The sequence below is a fragment of the Amphiprion ocellaris genome, chromosome 7, assembly GCF_022539595.1.
Source record: "Amphiprion ocellaris isolate individual 3 ecotype Okinawa chromosome 7, ASM2253959v1, whole genome shotgun sequence".
Taxonomy (NCBI): Eukaryota; Metazoa; Chordata; class Actinopteri; family Pomacentridae; genus Amphiprion; species Amphiprion ocellaris.
The window spans coordinates 2,588,727-2,613,201 of record NC_072772.1 but is presented as its reverse complement, the minus strand read 5'-3'; the positions used below and the strand labels follow the sequence as shown (position 1 = coordinate 2,613,201).

The 24,475-nt window shown below is 39.2% G+C and overlaps 1 protein-coding gene across 5 annotated transcripts; it reads left to right on the top strand.

Annotated features, from left to right (window-relative positions):
* The first annotated feature begins 1,293 nt into the window (after positions 1 to 1,293).
* Positions 1,294 to 24,386, top strand: picalmb (phosphatidylinositol binding clathrin assembly protein b). Of its 5 annotated transcripts, XM_023265116.3 has the most exons (23): positions 1,294 to 1,973; positions 7,494 to 7,636; positions 7,740 to 7,815; positions 7,904 to 8,006; positions 9,528 to 9,621; positions 9,814 to 9,925; positions 10,043 to 10,149; positions 10,231 to 10,272; positions 11,382 to 11,467; positions 11,591 to 11,714; positions 11,813 to 11,946; positions 13,342 to 13,442; positions 13,614 to 13,766; positions 14,146 to 14,229; positions 15,940 to 16,032; positions 16,254 to 16,364; positions 18,618 to 18,734; positions 18,850 to 18,880; positions 18,977 to 19,076; positions 20,054 to 20,113; positions 20,832 to 20,936; positions 21,328 to 21,433; positions 22,957 to 24,386. In XM_023265116.3, the coding sequence occupies exons 1-22, from the start codon at positions 1,844 to 1,846 to the stop codon at positions 21,418 to 21,420; spliced, it is 2,199 nt and encodes a 732-aa protein (XP_023120884.1). In that variant the 5' UTR covers positions 1,294 to 1,843; the 3' UTR covers positions 21,421 to 21,433; positions 22,957 to 24,386. The 5 variants fall into 5 exon arrangements, with proteins under 5 accessions (XP_023120884.1, XP_054867927.1, XP_054867926.1 ...); XM_055011952.1 differs by lacking the exon at positions 14,146 to 14,229; XM_055011951.1 differs by lacking the exon at positions 21,328 to 21,433.
* The last annotated feature ends 89 nt before the right edge of the window (positions 24,387 to 24,475 follow it).

The window sequence follows — 24,475 nt, the reverse complement described above, 5'->3', positions numbered from 1 at the left end:
TTTCACAACTTTATTCTTTTCTTGCTTTTGATTATTTTCAGTTCAATTACTTCAAATTTTCCTAGCTGTAGTTTGTACTTTATTATAGTTTTGTACTTATATATATATTATCATTTACTATCATTATCATTATATGACATCTGTATTCCAGTAGCTTCTAATTGATGAATAAGAAAGCACAAGCTATCACCTGCTACTGAGACACAATTGGTCAGGATGGTTTACGAGCCAACCAAGAATCACCAAAGGAAGGGAAGCCCTTTCGTCTCGAAGCAGCATCTTAAGACTCAATTAAAGTATGCTCATAATTGTGTGGAGAAAGAAAAGGCCTTTTGGAGGAAGGGTCTATGATCCAATGAAATAAAAATTGAGCTATTTGGTCACAATGACCAAAAATATTTTTGGAACAAAGAAGGTGAGGTCTCCTACCACCAAGCATGGTGGCATTATTATGCTCTGGGGCTGTTTTGCTCGCAGTAGAACTGGTGCTTTACACAAAATAAATCAAATACTGAAGAAGGATTACCTCCAAATTCTTCAAAAGAACCTAAAATCATCAGCCAGAAGGTTTGGTCTTGGGCACAGTTGTGTGTTCCAAAAAGACAATGACTCAAAACACACATCAAAAGTGGTTTTAAAAAATGATTAAATCAAGCTAGAAGTAACGTTTTAGACTGGCCTCCTAAAAGTATTGATTTAAACCCCATCAAGAACCTGTGGACTGTGATGAAGAAGCAGCTCTGTGTCAGAAAGCCAACAAATTCAGTTGAATTGCACCAAAGCTGTCAAGAGGAGTGGTCACAGACACAACCAGAAGCTTGTGGACAGCTACCAAAAGCACCTAGTTGAGTCATTAGTAGTAGTATTGCTGTGTTTATATATTTGAGCCAGATTTTGTCACATTTCTAGAAGACCTATGAAAGAACTAAAATTTATTATTGCTTTTTCGATGAGAAATTTGCATGCGTCTCAATGATTCCAACATAGAAAATTTAGAATTATAGGAGCCCTTGCTGCAAAATTTGGAAAAATACAATAACACAAGTGTTGTGTGTCATTCCTTCAGAGTTACAGGCCTGCAGCAGTCCACTCCTCAAATCAATACAGGCTTCATGTCTCCTCCAGGCCTTCCGTGATTGAGCGTTTGTGTGTTTTCCAGCTGGTCTGCGGTCAGTCTTGGTGCACCTGCGCCACAGCGGACGTCAGGGGACAACGGCGGCGCAAAATCTGACTCAGGGTCTGCAGGGCGGCGTGTTGGCCTTTTTTTTCCTCCCGGAGAACCGAACAGCGGAGAGCAGAGCAGAGCAGAGCAGGCCCGCCATTTCCCCTCCTCGGTGGTCTTTTCCTCTTTCATAGCGCTTTAAAGCCGAGCAGCGGCGGCAGCGGCAGGAGGAGGCGGTGGAAGAGGAGGAGGAGGAGCGGCGGCGGCGGCGGCGACGACGACGACTGGCGGAGCGGCGGAGGCAGGCAGGGATCCGGTGTGCCACATCGGGATGAGAGCGAGACAGAGACCCTGGTCGGATGAGTCAGCGAGTGGACCGTGCAGTCACGGCGTCCGTGAAATCTGAATGAATCCCGACAAGAAAGAAGCGATCTAACGTTGTTTTTTTTCCTCTGATTGTTGTTGTCAGATTCTCTTTATTCCGCCCTCCCCCGGTGTGCGGCTGCCATAGCCTAGTTTTGATTTTTGTTTCCTCCCGGCTGGGAACAGGGGGGTCCGGTGAGCCTGCGGAGGAGGTGGAGATTTAGTTCCATCTATTAAAACAGAACTCAAATCGAAAACCGACCGAGCCTTTAGATTTTTAAAGTCTTTTGTTGGCGCTGAGTGAGTGACTGAGCGAAGATGTCGGGGCAGAGCATTACGGACCGGATAACGGCAGCCCAGCACAGTGTAACGGGATCCGCCGTGTCGAAAACAGTATGCAAGGCCACCACACACGAAATAATGGGCCCGAAAAAGAAACACCTGGATTGTGAGTATCTTTATTAAACACAGTGTTTAAGTTTAAATCACCGCCAGGCTTCAATGAAATGCCACTGAGTTATGGCGATGGTGGAGGCCACAAAGCCTTTAGCTAAAGGAGGCTACATGCTAGCACGTTAGTATGTCAGGGAGATTATATTGTTTTAACATTGAGGACAGGCCTTGTTGACATACTACTGTGCGCAATTAAGAAGGCTTTAAAGGTGACTTGGTCTTTATTTATGCCATAAATAGTCATTTTATTCATTTTTTTGTCATTAACTGCTGTCAAACTAGCCTGTCTAGCTGTCTGGTTTTGTCTTTCTCATGTAGCTTCAATGTTTAGCCCACATAGCAACAAATCTGTGTATAAAAATCAGTGAGGAAGTCGGCCTTTGCTCTCACCCAGGCCCTGGTTGAACATTTACAGGATTTCTGATCTGTGCTGAAGTGACTGAGTAATGTGATACCTGCTATTTGCTGATGAGGTGACACTGTTAAGGGCAAAAATCACAGTTTGTGCCTGAGGTCTGTGAGGTGACACAAAGCAGGAGGTTTCACTTCCTCATACTGTTAGGAAAAATGAAACAGACAAGTCACATATGTGTACTCGTGAGCATAAAGGCTTAAATCCTTGTCAGATGCCCTTATAGTCAGAGGAGTTTCTGCATATCGATCTGCACTTGCAAATGCACACAGACAGTAATGAACGTGGTTTTATGAAGGCCCCTGCATCATCCTAAGAGTTCAGTCACACTCTGAGGAATAAAAATGAAAAAAAAAAAACAGTGTGTAATGTTTCAGATTGCAAACCCCCAGTACAGTGTTGTGTGGATTTGTTCTCTATACTTGTGAGTATTTTTGGCTTGCCATTTAAGGCTGCGGGTTCCACACCTGTTGTGCAGCTCAGGCGACTGACTCCCCTGAGGTGAGATGAGTGAAAGTTGGCAGAGTGACACTCTGTTAGCTCAGCCCAACGCAGCCAGCAATCCGGCGTGACTGACGTGTCCCATTGCACGCACAAACACGGCAGACGGCCTGGATGTGCGTAGATAATAGCACAGTGTCCTCTTGTTGTATGTTGACACACGAGCAAAGGCTGGAAGGGTTGGTTTGGCAGCTCAGTAGACGCTTACATGGATTCCTTTTGTCTGATTGTGTTCTTGATTTTGACACAAGAGAAGCAATTACTTTGTATAATTGCAACCGTCAGGATCAGTGTTCTGCTTTTTATTACCTTTTGTGAGTTGTTAGGCGTTGAACAACTACCAGATAATTTATGATTATCAATTACTCCCAATTACTTCTCTCCACTTATTGTTTTGTTGAAAATGTGAAAAAACATTAAAGATAATTTGCTATATATTCTAAAAGCATCATGGCAATAAAGAAATTGGCTTATGAAGATCCCACATTATTATGAGAGTTCACTAAGAGTGTGTTTAGTGTTCTAGGCCACAGACAAGTTCTCGTACTTTATGGAAGCAACTTTATAGAAGTCAGATGCCTTTACTTGCAGTCATGGTTAGTTTTACTGAAATATTTCAGACATGAAAATGTTCCGTTGTCATATCTGAGAAGTGTCAACCAGTGAATGATTTACATTTCAGCAATCAAAGTTGTTGCTGACTAATCCAATTATGTGGCTAAACTTTGCACCTTTAAAGCTAACCACACCTCTAAGGTTCTGGTCTAATAACAAAAGTTATGACAAAATACTTTCCAGGCTAATGCAGATGTAGAAGAACCAAAGTATAGTTTCACATATTCTAAATGCATCCTGTCAAGAAAGAAATTGACTTTATGAATGTCCAGCATCATTATTGGAGTTCATTGAGTGTTTTTAGCTGCAGACATGCCCAGATACTTTATGGAAGCAACTTTACAGAAATCTTCACCTACAGTGGTGGTTAGTTTAATTGAATATTTTAAAGACTGAAAAGCATTATCACATTTGAGAAGCTTCAGCCAATCAGTGTTTTGCGTTTTTCAGTTATCAGAATTGTTGCTAACTAATCAGATCATTAGAGCAAACTTTGCACCCTTAAGGCTAGACCACTCCTCTAAAGCTCTGGTCTAAATGACAAAGGTTTGACTCATGATATGATAACACTTTATTTTATTACCCTAATAGGAGAAATACTATATATACTAGTCGTTTTACACAACATTTTTTATATAACAGGAGGAAGCAAAGTCTCCAAATGTCAAATATCATCCATGCAAATGCAAATGTACAAGAACATTTTCTAATTGAATTGAATTGAATTGAATCAGAGAAGTAAACAAGACAACCCAAGATTCAGTGCTAATTGTTGGCACGTAGCAATACAGCCACGTTTCAGACAAAGTGATATTGCGGTTTGATACCCACCTTTAGGCACAGGCTGGCTAGTAATCATTTATCAGCTTTAACTAGTGATTATTTTGCTTCAGAGTAATCTTAGTAATTCTTCAACTATAAAACGTCTGAAATTGGTGACAGATTTCTTTTACTATGCTAGTGTGAATGAACTGTCACATTAAAACAAAGAAAACATAGAAGCGCTCACAGTTGAGAAGCAGAACCAAACAAGAGCTTTAGTTGTTTGATTTTCTGTCAATGAATTAGGTGTGTTCGGTATTGATGTATTACTTACTGGACACACCAATTTGAAAAACACACTTGTACACGTTTTGTACATTTACCACGATTCTTGAAAAATTATGACAACCTTTTGCATACAAGCAGTCTTACAAGATTTGCACAAGGGTTTTCAAAGACAAATTACCTGATTATAGATTGAAAAAAAACAACACTGGGAATCTATAAAGACATTTGATGTCAGGTTTGATCCTTGACAGTGTTTTAATAGTCTATGTGGTGGACTGAAAAGGCTTCTTGGACGAAGGGTTAAACATCTTCATGAACCTAAAAGAGTAGCCCAGTTGGTTTTCACACCTAGGATTCGTGTGGTGGACACATTTTGGCTTGGTACCAAAACAGTGCTGAGGTTTGATACTAAAGCCTGCATGTGATTAGAGCTGCTGGGCAATAAATTAATGTTATAAAATACTACTATATATGATCTTATTCTAGTAGAGTCTTAATATGAAACTGTAATCATACTATAGCAGGAAGAAACACCTCAAAATGAATATCAGAATAACAATGTGATATCATATTAGCAATGTTCTTATTGTTAAAACACATCTTCAGCATATTCTTATTGACATCCTGCATTGATTGCTTGTCACACACAGATTTAAAGCATGTAACACAGACTTAATGGGGATTTATTTCCACTTTGGCTTCACACATTGTCATGGCTGTGACATGAATACATTTGCCGCTTGTGAATTAACTCATTTAGAAATTGTTAATGTCAACCACTGTGGATCGTTAGCAGGCTGATTCTAACGTGACAGTGCTGTCAGTACATCCCCCTTCCCCCCCATATTTCTCCTCCTCCTCTCCATCGTCTTCCTCTCTGGGCAGTTCAGCCACCCATGCTAACTGCTACTCCTGCTGCTGCTTCTCTGGAAGGTTATCCTGTCCTACTTAGAGTCCCCCGCCTTTTGAAAAGTCAAATATAGGACAGAAAGGGAGGCCCAATTACCCCGTCAGTCTGATCACTGCTGTGAATGACAGGGTCATTAGCACTGATGGGCTCAACTGCTCCAAGTAACATCGTTCAACAGATGCAGGATGAACATATGAGCAGGGGAAGTAGGACAGAACATGTATGGTTAACATCTTAATGCCCTGCACTTAATGTTGGTCTGCTAGACATGGGTTTCACCAATTACGATGAACAATATCGGTTTCAGCTTCTGTCACCGCAATTCCTGATTGCACTGGCACAACGAGATACGATTTACTGTTTGTGATACAAATTTCATCTGGAAAACATTCTTTTTAGCGAACTGTTGCCCCATTTCATTCAATTGATTTAGAGGATTTTGAATAGAGTAACTGCATTGTTGTACCGTGGACATACAGTGCAGGGTTTCTATTAACTATTTTTTATCAAATAATCTCTGACTTATTTGCTTAATTAGGCTTAATTAGCTGATTAATTCTTTAGGATGTAAAATATCTGGGGAAAGAAAGTACAAAAACGGCCTGAAGCTGGCAACGTACACAAGAAATTTGAATTCAAATTACACATGTATGTTCAACATGCCTCCAAGGACTAATGTCTCTTAGAACACATTTTCACCCGATTCATGTATTCTCTACAGGAATACATGCCTGGAATCAGACTATAAAGAGACAGAAAACTGTAAAATGACAAAATAGGATGTGCTTTTTTAATGCCAACAGTCCAAAACATTTATTAAGCAGAGAAAAGCATCAAATCTGTACATTTAAGAAGCTAAAAGCAGCAAATTGCTGCATTACAATTTCCTCTCAGTCTACTAGCAAACTAAATAATCAAGTAATTGTTTCATCCCCAGATTATTGGCGTTTTTCAATAAGCTGATGGTTTCTGGCTAGGTCAGAGCAGCACCGCTGAAGGTGGTGTTCTTCACATCTTTGGGGTCTATTTTTTTTTGCCATTTCCTCTTCAACATCTTCAGTTTTGTCCGGATCAAATGTCCTCTGAAGTGCAATAATCAGTCAGTGTTGTAATTTTTGGGGTTTGTTGATGCCACCTAAAGGTGACCATGTGAGCCGCAAAGGAGAACATAAGTATCAGAGACTGTTTTTGGCTCAGATGCCCAAAAATTTTGTTTGAGCATCTGTGGTCAATTTCTACTTTTTCACACTAGACAGCAGCAGGTGTTCGTCTGCTCAGCAGCTCAGCATAAGGCCCGCCTGACAATCATAATCATATACTGGTTTTTCTGTGTGCAAATATGCCTTCTCAGAGGAAAGCTGGTTTCTAAATGAAGTTTAAAATGTTTGTTGACATAGGAAATACATCAGACAAATCTACATGCTCTCTCAGACACTCAGAAATCTTCATTTTTTTGTGTTTTTCTGTTTGTGTTTCATACAATATTTGATCTAAAGTAGGTGGTTATTTAATCAAAAATAAATCCATACAATGCATATGAGTGAAGTTGATTTAACTAGTTGTGAACAGGGAGATTTCAATTGAGCATTGAAAAGCTAGAATATGCAACATTCAGGCTACAGTATATCAAGAATTTATGACGAATACAAACCAAAATATCAATATTTTTTATTTTATTTTTAATTCAGTTTACTTGTTGGTTTAAAAAATGTCAGAACAACCTGAAGATAGACAAAATAGAGTAGAGATAATAGAGATCCAGCAAATAAACAGCTTTAGGAGGCTCAAAGCATTTATTTTTTGTAGTTTCGGATTCATTTTCTCAGCACTGAGATAATTCTCTCAGCTTTCCCTGCATGGGAGCTGCTTTTGCAACTTCAATATTAAATGTTTGTGAAATAAAGAGCTCTAAGATTTATTTCGTTTTGATGGACTTGTTTTGCGGCTTTGGACAGTATCTATCACAAATACACTGCATTATTATAATGATGAGTTTGTGATCTTATGAACTGTCTTTTTATTTTCAGATTTGATCCACTGCACCAACGAGATGAACGTGAACATTCCTCAACTTGCTGACTCGCTGTTTGAGAGGACCACCAACACCAGCTGGGTGGTTGTGTTCAAATCACTTATCACTACACACCACCTCATGGTCTACGGCAACGAGGTGAGATGCTTCAGCAGATCACATTTACATCAAAACCCTCCAGCAAGGCTGTAAATGACATGTATCCTTACGTTATTTATGTATATTTTCCCCCCTCATGCAGCGTTTTGTCCAGTACTTGGCTTCAAGGAATACACTTTTCAACCTCAGTAATTTTTTGGACAAAAGTGGGTTACAAGGTAACTTTTTGATTGAAGCAGTTTTAACCATTTAACAAAACGGTATTAACAGTAAAAGCTAATTTGGCACCTGCTGTTTCATTTCCAGGCTATGACATGTCAACGTTTATCAGGAGGTATAGTCGATACCTGAATGAGAAAGCTGTTTCATACAGACAGGTTGCCTTTGACTTCACAAAAGTGAAACGCGGGTAAGTTTTTGCAAATTTTATGTTCTATGATATAAAAACTGGAAATGTGTTATTTTTCATTTTTACATATATGAACAATTAATGATTACATTTAGGTCTCCAACAAACAATGATCTTTGTTATCAGTCAATGTGACGTATTTTCAAAATTCATGTTTCAGTCTGTGATATGTTTGAAGGAAGTGAAATATAGTGATTACACTTTGTCAGTGCTCAAAGAAGTCCTCAAAAAATGTTTTGTTTGACCAACTCTGCAAAAACCAAGATATTCAATTTATAGTAGCAGAAAAGCAGTGAGTTGTTTGGAATTTTTAGAGACTGGAAACCACAAATATTTGTATTTTCCTTTTATTAATGGCTCTTTTCAGCCGTGTTCGTATTAGTTGTGAGACAAAACCCCAAGTAGTGTAATTGGAAATATCAAGTCATTTAAACAATAGGTATTAAGAACCCAACCAACAGTGGAGTTTTGGGCTGTTGCAAAAAAACAGTGAATTCTGACATTCGCCTATATTCCACACACATATAGTCCAATTGAAAAAGAAATGTAATGGTGCCATGGTTTATTAATTATCTAGCATTTATTTCACAAAGTCATTATTAATTTACTGAGAAGACACTGCCTGATTCTGCTCAGCTGTCATGTGTACTCTGCTTCATGTGCTGCAGACACTACTATTTTGGAAACAGTGGAGTCAAAGCTGTGATTACACCATTTCCAGACTATTCTAAGCATCTTTTTCAGCATTATGTTCTGTAAAAATACTGTTTTTCTGTTGACTGCATACACAGCGATACTTATATATCTGTAATAGGCCAGTATCGGCCCATTAAAATTGGGTAACCAACGTATCAGTCGGGCTTTATGATTTATTAATCAGTTGATCAGCAGTAGGTTAACTGTAAACTACTTAACCCTAATTTGTGTTATTTTTCAAAGCATCATTATGGTGATGTTCTTTATTTTATTTTACTTTCAGTGAACAAATCAGTGATCATCTCTGTCCTTTTACTTCCCAAAGATGTGAAAGTTGTTGCTGTTGTTCAGCTGTCAAGCTGTTTCTAAATACTGCTCATATTTTTTTTTGTACTGAAGGAAGTGCAGCAGTGTGGCTTAGTGATGCATTTTTACACAACAGCAAAGCTCAATGGAATAAGCAAAGTCAGGCTAGAAGGATCAGTTCATTGTTGGTGTCTGGGATTGGTTGACTATAAGACAAATATAGGTGATCAATATAGAAAATGATCCTTAAGCAAACACACCAACTATTTGTGTGTTTCAGGTTCTTAAATATAGGGATTTACTGTCACCTTGGTCTGCATTTTATTATATACATTTTTCCAATATTTTCTGACATTTTAAAGACATTTGGCAGATTACATGGGAATAAAAAATAATAGTTACTTGCAGTCCTACAGTCCATGTAAAGCAGCAGTCAGTCTGTTCTAAGAGCCACGCTGTTTCTTCTCATTTCTCTCTTTGGTGCCCTCTCCTGCTCCGACTCTGCATGTGTCCACACAGAGTGGACGGCGTAATGAGGACCATGAATACAGAGAAGCTGCTCAAGACTATCCCCATTATTCAGAACCAGATGGACGCTCTCCTCGATTTCAATGTGAGTTTAAGGTGAAGCCTCCCGTAGCTCTGCAGCTCGTGTAATATGGAGCTGCTTGTCTGGAGTGTGAGGGCTGCGCCGAGGCTGCTGCATTATCTTAATTCACATACGCAGACGTTTTGTTTTTGTGTGTCAACAAATCACTGTGAAGAAGCCGTAAGATAAATGCCTTGGCGGATTGCTTTCCCTCAGGTCAATGCCAACGAGCTGACTAATGGAGTCATCAATGCAGCCTTCATGCTCCTCTTCAAAGACTCCATCAGGCTCTTTGCTGCTTATAATGAAGGCATTATCAACCTGCTTGGTAAGACCTTTAAGAACCACTTTCAACCTTCTCTTTGCCTTTCTTTAATTGTGTCCCGATGCTTTGTGGTTGCCAGCTCCAATTATATTCACTTAAATGTCTTTTGTAACCAAACAGAGAAATACTTTGACATGAAGAAGACTCAGTGTAAAGAAGGCTTGGACATTTACAAGAAGTTTCTCACCCGAATGACCCGGATATCAGAATTCCTCAAAGTAGCAGAGGTAAATATCTCTAAAATTTTTTCACTGATCTGCATTCTGATGGGTCTTTTTGCAGCTGTAATTTGATTTTCTTTCTAACAGCAGGTGGGCATTGATCGAGGCGATATTCCAGACCTCTCACAGGTAAGCACCGACACTTCAGAGCAATCTGAAAACATCAGATTTCCACTCTTAATAGGAAGTCCTGCCTTGCTTTCTTTCTTCTATTTCCAGCTCTGACTGCTCTTTTTTCATTAGCCCTGTCTTTGTCCGACCAGATTCTAGTATACCCAACACAGATGTTGTTTAAAGCAGGACACTTTGCATGATTTCCTTCTTGAGCGCATGTTTGCCAGAGGAGGTGGTCTTCTTCTTCTGTTTCTTGTTCTTGTCCCCTTTTCTTCCTTCTCTGCTTCTGATTCTTCTCCTTTTCTTCTTACCCTTTCCTCCTCCTTCTTCTAATTCTACCAACAGTAAATAAAGGTGTCAAGTCTGCACTGTAGTCACAATCCACTTAGTAAATCTGCACAGTGACGGTTAGATGTTAACTAATTAAAAATAAACTGCACATACAGTCGTGCTCTTCTGTGGGGACCAATTTTACATAAATAATTTACCCCGAAGAACTGCAGCTAAAATGCATTTCCCTCTGACTGTCACCACCTTTATATTCTGTATTTTCCCCTTATCTTTCCACTTTAGTTCACAGTTTGTGTAAGTACTATCATTTCACTCTTCTTCTATGTCTGTGACTTGCCTCAGTGTTGTCTTTTTGCATGCCTCTGCTCCGACTCTGTCTCCCACATCGTGGTGAAAAACAGTTGAAGGAAAAAACACTCGCTGTGGTAAATTCTGTTCACTTTGGTCGTGTTATTGAGGTGTAAGTCAGTGTAGCTCATCTCCTGTGAAATGGCTGAACTGTTGTGCTTAGACACGGCCAATTCAACAACGGCCGGGTTGTTGAAGGTGCTGTGGTGCAGTACGTCATCCCACACAGATGTTACTCTCATCCAAAGTAGCTTTTTGGCTGGAATGCAGTCATTGATCAGTGGTGGGTAACTAATTATCCAAACGTTGGTGGAATCCTATGAATTAAAGACTTAAATTGGCAGTCTGCACTCTGTATTTTACAGTGTAGTGTTGTCTGCTCCATCTTGGTTGCCCACCACTGTCCTCTGTGGTCTTGATGTCCATACAATCTGCATTTTTTGTGTCTAAGGAAGTAGCTGACTCTGTGTTTTCTGTCACGACAGGCTCCCAGTAGCCTTCTTGAAGCTCTGGAGCAACACTTGGCTTCTTTAGAGGGCAAGAAGGTCAAAGACTCCACTGCTGCCAGCAGGTACATTAATCCATCACTGTTTCTGAAATCCTTGAGTTGCAGACACTGCCTTACCAGCTGTATTAGCTCAGTAACACTGACTTGTCTGTGCTTCATCCGGTGTGAATTTGTGATTTCCTGCAGGGCCAGCACTCTGTCCAATGCGGTGTCATCACTGGCCAGCACGGGGATGTCTTTTACTAAAGTGGATGAGCGGGAGAAGCAGGCAGCTCTTGAAGAGGAACAGGCCCGACTCAAAGCTCTCAAGGTTAGCGTGCCATTTGAGACAGAAGTGTACAGATTATGTGCATTTACTGAACATTTACTGCAGCGTCTTGGTTGTGTTTAACCTGAACTTCTTCACAGGAACAAAGGCTTAAAGAGCTCTCGAAGAGGCCGTCTTTCGCCACCACTGATACATCACCGATATCCACCACAGGGGGCACTATCAGCACAGCACCAGCCATCGACCTCTTCTCTACACCCAGCTGCTCTAATGGGTACTTCTAAGATCTAGACTATATCCGCTGAGTAGTTTTAACAATACGGAAGGAGAATTGAAGAATGAGGGATCTTAACCTGATGCTTCTGTTTTGTGTCCAGTTTGACTTTATTTGATGACTGTTTTTTACTTCTCTAATGTCCAGTAAGCAGGTTAAGCAGCTGTAAGGTTAAAAATGATCTTATTCCAAGCTGTCGGTATATTCTGTCATGGCATTTTAGTGACTCTATCAGTCACTGTTTCACGGTTGTGTGGAGGAGCACAGACTTTTTAGATTATTACATAATCTAGTTAGTCCAAGTGCTTTATTTTGAGCAGTTTTTAAAATGAGAAAGGTGTAATAACATGATTTTGATAATATATCATGTTTTTAAGTGTGAGCTTGTTTTAGCTTCCTGACAAAATTGAATGGAAAGTTAAATGTCTGTTCTTTCTGTGGCTGCAGTTTCTGCTAAATACTATAATTTGGGGATTTAAAAAAATATGCCTTTCAAACCGACTGGGGTTCAGAGGGTTACATAATGGGCATTTCATACAATATCCTGACATGTTATGCTTAATTATCAAAAATGTCTTCGCGGATTCACAGAAACACTAACGTAAGCAGTCCTGGAGGTTATGTGAAAAAGTAAATGCTACGAGTGTGTTATCTCTCTCTACATGAATATTCAGTAAGTTTTGCTCCATTTTGCTCCATACTGCCTGCTGCGTACTTGTGCAAAAATTCTTTGGTGGTTTTGGAAGCATTTTCATCTCCACTAGATATTTAAATGTCAGAAAGTAATGACAAACACCTACCGCCCTGTGTATTGTATTGGCATTGTTTGCTCTATTGAAGCAGCAGTCTGCAACCCAAATAAGTGACAAAAAATGTTGGAATCTTTACATTGACAAGCTGGAAATTTCTCTATGGAAAATTACTAGTACCATTACAAACATAGTCAGTGGCTTATATATTATGTAGAAAGATGAATGATGGGTTATGGATCGATTAATCAGCTAATAAGTAAAGAGAACATCTAATTTGGTGCTAGCTGAATCCTGACACATACCTGAAAATCATTTTTTATATTGGAAGCACAAAGGCCTATCACTCAAGCTATGATTTATGTAGCAGTGCATGCTAAAGTTAACCAAATTAATATAGTCTATAAAAAAGGGGGAAAAACTACATATTAAACCATTTTGTGTCTGTAAATAGTTAAATATGTTTAGGACTATAGCAGCTCTTTAGCCTGTTAACTTCCCAGAGTTACCTCTCCAAAGAGACCAGGATCTGTAATCGAAAAGTTTCTAGGATTGGAGCCATTTTATTTTTGACTTGTTTGTCTGCACCAGCACAAAATAGATTGTGCTTTTAAAAGGGTTGATTTTTATGGTTGTCTGTCTGCAGTGCTGTGAAGATGGAAAGCGACCTTTTTGACCTCCAGTCAACTTTCCAGCCCTCCATGCAATCAGGCTCCACAGGGCTTCCAGTGGCGACACCGTGGGCAGGTAAAGAGCCGCCTCCAAACCACATCTGTGTTGTTCTGGACTTTGGTGACATGTTCTGCATGCTCTCCTTCTCTTGTTGTTGTCTGACTCTGACGCCCACCTCTTCCTCTCCACTCTCTTCTGTCTTTTTCCTTTTTTTTTTCTCTGTCTCTCTTTCCTCTGCCTGCGTAGATCCTTTCACCTCTGCTGAAGCTGGAGATGATTCCATGCCAAACCTTAACCCTTTCCTCTCAAAACTCGTTGTCGATGCCACTCACTTACCTGTCGTGTCTTCAGACGGTGTTAGCTTTTCCTCTAGGACATCTGGTCATGAAATGTTTGGTGGTAACGACTCATTTTGTTCCTCCTCAGAAGTCTTGTCGACTCTTGTTCATTTGTCTGTAGTTACCTATGAGCATGAATAGAATGCATGTTTACTGTGCTGCTGTAGTTTGAATGTTGATTTCTCTGTCTGTGCAAATGTCTAAATTATCTTGTCATTGCCGTTCATACCAAGCTTAGATTATATTGTTTTTAGCCTCTTAATTCCTCTTATTTGTCAACCAGGAGACTCCGTGTCCTACAATAGAGAACATACGCACATTTGCTTTACAGCTCATCCTCTTTTAATGAACAGTTGGTTTTGCATTGTAGTGCAAAGATGCCGTAGAGCTTTAAGTTGAAACCTGTTCTCCTTTTACCAACACTATTTTTGATTCTCCAGATCGTTACAATCCCTTTATTGACACAAACTCATCTGTTTCAACCAATTACAAACGCACAGTGCGGATAGAACACTCCATCTCAGGTACTATGATGGCTCACCATCTCAGCCTATGTTTCCTGGCAAACATAGGGTCCTGTACAAATCCCCCAGAGACATTATTTTGATATTTATGGTAGAAATGTGGACATGAACGAGTATTAAAGGGAAAGTTTGACATTTTGAGAATTATGCATTCATTTTCGTGCCTCCAGTTACTTGACAAGATTTGTACCACTCTTAAATATCTGTAAATCACTTGACTTATGTTCTTCTTTGAGAAAAATCACAAACTAAAAGAGAATAATTTCATCTCAGATCATCAGGGACCTCCTGCTTGGCCATTACTGATTTGCTTGAAACTTGTTATTTTATATCTAGTAGTGAATGCATTAAAAATGATATCTGTGAAATTTTAGATTGTCTTTTCCGAGATAATACAATAAAAAACTTGCCTGTTGACCCACTTTCACCTTATTATTTAGCACATTGAAATTTAAAGCTATGTTTAAATGGCAATCGCTGAGCAAATTCAAAGACTGTAGCCTAAAATTTTGTTATTTTTCATCATACCATTGATTTGGAATCTCCAATATTGCAAAGATGAAATAGATCAAATAATCTTTAATTAGTTGAAATATGAAAAAAAACTGTCTTTGAACACAAACTAACAAAACAAATGATAATGCAGAAGTCAACTAGTGATATTTTATGAACCACATGTAGTTGCATGTAACATATAAACATATCATAGATGTAAAATACTGGGTCACAGAAAGGGACTGAGCAGGTATGACAAGTTGTACCACAGAAATTACAGCTATTGCTAGATATCCTAATCCTAATAGTTCTCTAGTTCCAAAATGATTCTCCAAATATGACTAAGAAAGTAATTTTTCATCGCAACTTTTCATGATGGCTTTGATTTTTATTAATATTTCAACACACTCATAATCAGAGGCCATTTGATCTATGATGAGAAATAATTATGAAAAAATTCTATCTTTTTTGTTTATTAATTCTCAAGGTATCGTCACCCAAACAGCCTCAGATTTCAATGTGTGATAAAAGTGGGTTGACTGGCAACTTTTAAGAAATGTTTGTCTTTGAATGTATTTGATATTTTAGGCTAAAATTTCATAAATATCTGTTCAACTATTCATATTTTTTGCTATAAAAATTTCAGGCAAATAAGAAAGGTCAAGCAGAAGTTGTTGTTGATGATTTGAGGTGGAATGACCCAAGGGTGCAATTTTTTAGATGGAGGTTTTGCTTTCAAGAAGCCCTTATCTTCCAGCCAAATCTTGCATAAAGCAATAATGTTGCTCCTCTGTCATACAGACCTTTACAGGCGGTTTTTGTTGCCTTATGAGAACAGCAGTCCAGCTGGTTCCAGTCTTAAAGCTAAGCTAAGCTAACTGGCTGCTTGCTGAAGCCTCATATTTACTGTACAGAAACAAAAATACTTCCTAAACTGTCAAACTGTTCCTTTAATCCCTCCCTCTGGGTTGCTACAATACTGTTTTGAAGTGTTTTATTCTCCTACATTTTACTTAAGTTAAAAAAAAAAAGAAAAAAAAAAAACAGCAAAAATAGTAACAACTTAAAAAATGTTGCACACGTTAGCTGTCTTCTTCCTGCTTGTATTTCTGTTATTTTCCACCTGTCTCTTTGGCCTGGCCTTGAAATGCCTTTTGCTTTCTTTCTTCCTCTTTCTCTCTCTTCTTCCTCGTTCTGCTTCCTGTGGCGTGTCAGACTCCTTCTGTGGTCCAGTGTCCATTGCCCAGCACCTCCCACATCAGGCTCCCTTCCCCACTGAGCCCTCTACTGTAGCAGGTCTATTCAGAGGTAGAGTACTGAAGGCTCTCTCCAGCACATTCAGTGGTAGATTCATGCTAGTTTCCTCCCCTGAAGAGGAGCTCTGCTCTCTGCAACAAGTGTCTTGTAATTAAATATAGACACTGTAGTTACAAGAGAAAGCTTTTGTCCAAGCAGTGAACAGTTTTCAGTGATCTCACTTCGCGTAGCTTCATAACTGTATCTGTCTTCTTCTGCATCTCTTTGTGAAGGATACTCAACGCCACAGGCCCCTCCTCAGCAGTCAGGAGGTGGACTCCAGGTGGACTTTGAGTCAGTTTTTGGAGCCAAAGCCACAGGCAGCAGCAGCCTCAATTCTGATGGTGAGGATTTCAAGTATAAGTATTTGCGTAATTTCTGCTTCAGAAGATTTCTGCATTTTGTTGAGGTAGACAGGCTTAATTGACAGTTGCAGATGATGAATCAAAGCCCAGCCTTGCTTAAAGCCTTTCTTTTAACCTTCAAAATCCCTTGGTGTTTTTTAAAGTTATTTTGCTCATAAAATTGCCAAATTGCACTATTTATCAAAACGGAAAACTTTAAAAACTGAGAGACTTTTCAGATTTTGAGCTTTCTGACAGTCCTGCTTATCTGTGAAATGCTGTTTGTTTGGGAAAATTAGCCAAATCTAAGATTTAATATCATGACATTTTATCAAAATTACCTTGTTCTACATGCCTATTTTTTTTTTTTTTAAATGACAAAAAGAAACTGTTTGCTCTATCCAGATTCTGTAAACAAACAACAGCAAAAAAAATCTACGCTCCTTGGTGTAACCATGAAACCACATTGCGAGCTCTGTTCACACAGGTCACACAGCACAGTAAAGTATCTATGGCATTTTGAAAGATGTTGCAGATATGGTCCACTGATGGTTTTTTTCCCATTATGTTGCGATTCTTGACTAAATCCACAACAGTTCCACACAAGCTACAGTCGATTCTAGAAATAACAGAAAAAAATCACAACATTAGAAACAAAATAGATCATATTATTTGTTTCAGAGATCTGAATCTGGTCCTTATGTTGGATACAGCTGAAACGTCTGCAGCACTCAGCCCTGTTTTACAGGTTGCCACTGCAAGAACATACTGTTGTCTGCGCTTGGCTATTTTTACCCCTCACTGTTAGTATCTGCAAACAGCAAAAACACACAAAAAGCATGAACATCCATGTGATGATGGAGGTTCTGGATGGAAATATACGTGAGTCATCATGGAAATGTATAGTCTGCACAGTAGTCTTGATGCTCAACATTTATTAAATTATTACCTCACGTTTTGAGTATAAACATTCTTATTCAGACAAATCATGGCAAAACTGATGGTTAATGGACTTCAAATCATAGTTATGTTCAGCATTACTTCCAAACTTGCAATTCAGAGTGTAATTGAAAAGTTATATTAATATATCTCTAATAGAACAGGGACAAAAATCATTCACCATTTACCATATATGCCATTTCAACAAGTACGAATAATTTCTTTAAAACAGCTATAGTCCATATATGTAAAATAAAAATACATCAAATAATGTCTTATCTGAAGCACTCCTCGGAGTTTTACATGGTTTTGGTTCACTCTCACTGCTCTCATAGCATAATTTCTCATAAAACAAGCCGCTACTTTGAGAGAAAAAGCTCTAAATGCACCAAAGACCAGAGAAACATGTTGAACTACTAGTTAACAAACATATCTGTACACCTTTTAGCATCTAGAGCCAGATATTGTTTCAGAAGTTGACTAAACAGAATTAAATGAGTGAATATTTGTCTCATATTCACCTGAAGATCACAGCAACAAATGAATGATAATGGAGCTCTGTTAATGCTGTAGTAACATGTGTACAACTGTTTGCTAACAAATTTGTCCCATAAAGTAAGAAAAGTGATGTTTTTAATTTGCACAATTGCTCTGTAAACAGGCTTTTAGTTGTTTGACTTCGAGCTCTTATTCCTCCTCCACCTGAATGTGCTTTGAATAGTAGTAGTAAGATAATACAATGCTAAAAAAGGCTAATTCTTGTTTCTATAGCAGTCAGTACTCACTGATTTGTTAAAGAAACACTCAAAATAGGCAACTTGTAATGCAGTTTAATAATGTCACCCCACTTGACACTTTTCTTATTTAACGAAAAATATGTCCCAAAAGATGAATTTGAGACCAGGAGACATGTGAAGTCAGATGTTTTTTGCGGTGTAACTGCAGTGTATTTCATTACAAGAGATTACAACAGAAGATTGAGCGCTGATGTGCATTTACACTTATTATGGGGTGGCCACCGTGAACTGGAGCGTCCCCCAGATGTCATCTGGCTGTGGCCCTTTATTACATGTCACTCCTCCGTGTGTCCCTGCCCTCATTTCCTGCAGTCTCTTTTCTAAGAATAAATAAAGCACCAGAATAATAATATAAGACAGCTAGGTTAGAGTAGAAATAATAAAAATGCTAAGAACTGATAATAATAACAGAAAACACAGTCATGCATCTGGTTTATTGGCACAACATAAAATCCTTGCTAAATGCGTATATGTACCCTAGTGACTTATTAAAAGTTCATCTTGTTTGTCTTGTCAGATATTACTGGAGGCATCCTGAAACCAACTCTTGCCGGCTCCAACCAGCCGTCCAGTCTGCAGCCAGAGAAGCTGGTGTCAGATGACCTTGACTCCTCCCTGGCCAACCTTGTCGGCAGTGAGTGTTAATGCTTTGCTTTCTGCTGCACTAATTACAGCACGCGTTCATTAAGGCGCAGAAATGACCAAACGTTAGCGGGACTAACAGCTGCTCCTTGAAATTTCCTTTGCAGACCTCGGCATTGGAAACGGCACCATGAAAAAGTAAGTGACGGCTCGTCGCTGCGTGTGTTTTCCAGCAGCTCTGTGCTTTCAGGGCACTTGGGAGCCGGCGCTAACATCAACTGTCTTAATCCACAGTGACATCCACTGGAGCCAGCCGGGGGAGAAGAGGATGACCGGCGGCACCAACTGGCAGCCCAAGGCGGCGCCGACCACGACCTGGAACCCCGTTTCCATGGTGACACACACAGGCCTTTCTCTGTAGTCACTGTAGTGCTCATGATAGGTGCCTCTGCTGCATCCTCTCGTATTTTACTAGAGAGCTGACATGGAACCAGAGCTGCAGAGTTGGGCTGCAGAAATAATTAAACCTCATTCAGAATCCCCACTAACATATATAATTACGCTAATTACAGAGAATACAGCCTTGGAACTGAGCCTTTTTTAACCGTGTGCCATGTGGCTCATGTTATACCTTTAGTTAAGGATATTTTTTCAATATTTCTTGAACATACTCCTACATCTTCATGTGTTGTAGAAACTAATTTTAGGCAGCAGACGGTACAACTAACATAAGATAAGCCTTTATTAATCCCACAGTGGGGAAATTTACAGTGTTACAGCAGCAAAGGGGATAGTGCAGCCATTTAAGGAATGTAGTACAAAAATCAAACATAAACCAAAATATACATAGGTACTAGTTCTATAAGTAACAGTGTTGCACATATCAGTGGTATTCCACAGAATCTTTCATGAGTAGAAATTCTGAGAGAAGTATTAATATTGCACAAATTATCTATATTGTACATGATTGATTGTACATAAGAGAGATAATAATATAGCATATATTCTAGTATATGTATAAAAATAGATTTTGCACGGGGTTTTAAAACTACAAAAAACAAGAAATATGGAGGAATAATTGTATATGAGAGCTTTGATGAGTTTTATGGAAATGGCTGGAGTTGCTGTTTCATCTTTGCTCATAAAACATTTGCTGTTTATCTTTGTTAACATTACAAAGGTGTCGGTATGTAGTAGTGGATGCCGATCTGTCGCACAGCATGTAAAGTAAGCCACAAGAATGACTGTTTGCAGTCACTTATATACAGAGACTGGACCGGATGTGACGCCCTGATCTCCACTGTTATGTAATGTCGTGCTGCTTCGCTACTGCGTTTTAAATTCTTACTGACAGTGTTCTCGTCTCTTCAGCCACCCTCAATCATGGCCTTCCCTGCCACCACACCCACAGGCATGATGGGATATGGCATGGTAAGTGTAGATACTGTGTGTGTGTCGAGTCTCGCTCCTCATCTGCTTTGAAGTCAAAGAAATGAATTGGATTTCACACCCTGGATGTTCATGTTAGATAAATCCTTTTGTTATTTTACCTGCTCCGCATCGTTTAGAGAACTAATTAAATGCGCTTTAACTGGGTCAAGTGAGTCAATGTTTTGCCGTTATGAATATTCTCTCAAGTTTTATAAATAAAATAAAGGCTGGAGAATTCTCAATAGTTTTTATTTAAAGCACATTCGCCTCATAAATATTAATATTTCACCAGCAGGCATGAGTTTGTCTTTAGCCTTCATTTTTTTCTTTGTAAATTCAAGTAGAAAAATAATTTTTTTAGATCACAGAAGAGAAGCAGATTGTGTGTTTAATTGTGTATTTGATGATGATGATGCACTCATGTCATATCAACTTAAGTTTAATTATCGTGATGCTGCTAAAATGCAGTTGAAAAATCTTCTTTTTGTGACATAAAAGGTATTTTCAAGTTTCAAAATAATTATTTGACCTTGGAAACAGTGGGTAAAGTTATAAAAATGTATACAAAAGAATAGAATATATATAAATACCTTGTAATATAAGAAATCTTAGTTGCCGTTCATTAGCAGATGGATTTAAAAGCTTCTCCAACCGAGTCTTGCTTTGTCAACAGTGTTCTTACATCTGTAGAGCAAATAATCTGATCTCTGTGCTGCAGCCTCCACAGATGGGCTCTATGGGGATGATGAATCCACCCACCATGATGTACTCCCAGCCCGTCATGAGGCCACCCAACCCCTTCGGCTCCGTGTCTAGTGCTCAGGTGGGTGCACAGCAGCCCTGACTACTGCACCGACGTGATGCACAATGAAGTCGGTATCTATTTGCACAGTTATCAGGTTGAGTAAATAGGTGTATCCATTGTGCTGTGACGTGTACCATAGTTAGTCACTGTGTAAGCTTTGTTGTCGGTGTGAATACTGCCGAAGATGATGACAGTTTCAACAATGAGCCCTTCACTCTGCGGAGCTGAAAGGAACAAACTGTGAATCATCTCCCTTGTTCTGACTCCCTGTTCCGAACAATTCCTTTCTATTAACCCGTCTTTCATACATCACAGCTTCTCCAAACTAATATCATCCCTCCTTGAGTCTCTGTACTGACTCTGACTTCTCCTCTGGTCCTCCTACTTCCTGTATTTCTTCCTGAAATAGCCCTCTGCAGCCTCTAGTCCTTCCAGCCAGAGTCCTCTCCGAGCCCCTGGACAGGACCCGTTTGCACACCTCTCTCTCAAGGATTTCTTGTAGAGCATCTCTTTAGGTACATCATGCTCTTTGCCTGCGGATGCGCCTGCATGCATTGCATGTCCAGTGCTAATGCCTGTTTGTTTGTTTTTACCTTTGCATACTTGATGTCTTCTCCATCTGATTAGATGCTGCATGTATAATGGTCACTTCATTTCCTTTGATTGACTTTTGTTGCTCGGATTTCTTGCTTGTTTTGGCAGATTTAGCCAGAATCATTCTGAGCCTTTGTTCCTCTGCTGCCATCACGTATTGCTCAAACCTGCTTTCTCTGAACACTGCAGCCATTTGTGAATCTAACTGCCTGTTCGCTAAGCTCTCTCCCCCTAAGTTATTGTTAAAAGCAATTTGCAGCTGCATTTGCTAGGCAATTTATTTTTAAAATTCAGTGTCAATTTTACTTTGTAAACTACTCATTTGTAACTGCCTTTAGCTACCTAATTAAACCAGACTTAGATCCAAGAGTTGGAAAAAAAACTGAATAAGGTTCTTAGGCAAAAAAAAATCATCATCCCCATGATGATCTTTGTAGAAGACATGGAAATAAGAAACAGCTTTTTTCTTGTATTGTGGTGCTGAATTAGACTGTTGTTTCAGTCTAACACTCACTACTAAGCTCACAAGCATGTTGACATTTTCAAAGAATATATTTTTAATGTGACAAGATCAGAGGCACTTGGCATGAGAACTAACCAACGAAATACTGGGGATTCCCATATCCGATAGACCAGGATTTAACCATTATTGTTACATTTGTCTTCACCCTCTGAACCCTACGCAATTTCTGGGCTTTTTCTGCAATTTTTTTAATGCAACAAAGCCCTGCATCTCTATGCATACAGCAAAACTATGGCTAGAAGTAGACAGATGTCTCCTGTACAGTATAACACATATAATGGCATAAATCACAAAAACAAAAAAAATGAAAATTGAATTTCTTTCATTACTTGTTTCGTGAAATCAGAAATACCTGGAATCAACAGGTACGGTTTTCTGTCAAGTGCCTACAGGTGTAGCCAATACTGAAAAGAATCTGTTGTTACAGAATAAAATGATTTAATAAATATATCAAGCTTAGATTTGGTTAAGTTTTCCCATTAATTAGCATGTCATGGATAAGTAGTTTAAGGTCTGCTGAAAGTTCACAATCTGATCATTTCTGACTGATAAATGGTGTACTTTTGTCAATTTTGTAAAGAAAACATACTTCTCAGACTTGCTGAAGGGTACAGAGGATTAAACCAGGTTTTTTGATTTTTTAAAACTGTAGCTCCACTAATTACCAATTTACCTGAACGTGGTAACTATTTAACACACTGCTTTGCACATTCCTTTACTTGTGCACTTCTGTTTTGTAGTTTTAAGGGCTAAAAGGACATCAGCACTTCGAAACAGGTCAAAAGCTGTACTTAGATATAGTTGCTGTCACAATATGCTGCCTTTGGGAAAGGCTCAGCGATCAGTCAAAACTAACAGATTTACAGTATTTCTGTGCACATTACCACTTATTTCTGACATTGTCCATCGCTTTTCTTGCAGATGCAGTTCATGTAATTTGAAGGAAGTGTCTCTCAGAAGATGAAGCACTTAGCAGCAAAACTTTGTCCTCGTTGCAGTCCAGCTCTTCAGAGAAACATTCACACATCCCCCAGATACAGACATGTCAAGAACACAGCGGTGCAACGACTGTCCGAAACCATGGTAACCATGTCCAAATGACGTTTGGCGATAGCTCACACCCATTATTCTGTAACTTGTCCGAGACGTCGAGTGATGCTGCTGTCTAAATCCCCCTTAAGAGGATTCCTTATCCGTTTTACAGTGTAATCTGTAAAGATAGTTTGGGTGCTGAGAAACTTTAATGTTAATGTATTTGGAGATACTGTGGTTGGATGTAAAGGCTTGATGTTCAGCGGGGAGGGGCTGGAGGAAGAAGGAGAGCGGTCCTTCCCTTTCTTGATCCGATCGTCAGTCATCCATTCCCTGCAGTTATTTAACTGTCACTAAGTAGTGATGCTAATGACGTTTACACCTGTTTAGTTTTTGTCTTTTTTACCGTGTTTACAGTAGACATTCCTTGTGTGTTGTTTGTATTTATTTATGATTATTGGTTTAAGATTGGGGAAAAAAATAATGTAAAATCTACAGTACTTTGAACACCTGTGGGAGTGCTTCAGCATTAAACAAGGATCTCAGACTATCATTAAGAGGTAGAGTAAAAAAAAAAAAGCTATTATATAAATTACACCTATTAAGCGGAATGATAGAGCACTAAATATTCTCCGAGTTTTGTGTTAAGAAAATTTTTTACTAGATGAAAGATTTCACGGTCTCCATTGTACTTAAAGTGCACGGGGTTAGAGTATGAGTCAGTTAACAGTATATAGTCGATTCTGTGCCTAGGGTTTTATTTTGCAATGGATCAGTTTCCTGACTAGTTGAAAAACACTTCATCCACGAATCTGAAGCGTCGCACTGGGTGGTGGGCTCCATTTGCTTTAAGCTTGGCATGCCATTGACTCACTGACTGTAATCAAGGCTGCCTTTACTCTGAATGTGAAAGAGTTGTCTTCATGTTGCACACATCTTTCCACACTACAGTTCCTCAGCGAGAGGGAGAGTGAGGGGGGGCGGGTGGTCTGCTTGCTGGTTACCGATGTTGGCGGGGGGGCGGCGGCGGCGATTTGATGTAAATTAATTGTATAAAAGATCCCGAGGACCAGGGTGGAGATGAGGAGCACTGTTGATCGGTGCTCTGTGTATATAAAAACTGACTGTTCTTTGAGTGCAAAAGCGAAAGATGTATGAAATATGAAAGCAATTCAATCAAATTTGACTCTACCTAAGTTTGATTCAGGATATTCTCTGCGTTTGTCTCCGCAGATATTTTCTTTATGTAATTAGAACGTGTAGCAGACAATGACTGAAGTCTTTTCTTTCTTTTACAAATAAAGAGCAGCTTCCACAAACTGTTGCTTATGTATGTTTTGTCAAGGGGAAAATTAAAGAGCCTCAGTGGGTAAAATCTAAATTTTGACCTTGTTAGCTTTGTGTTTTT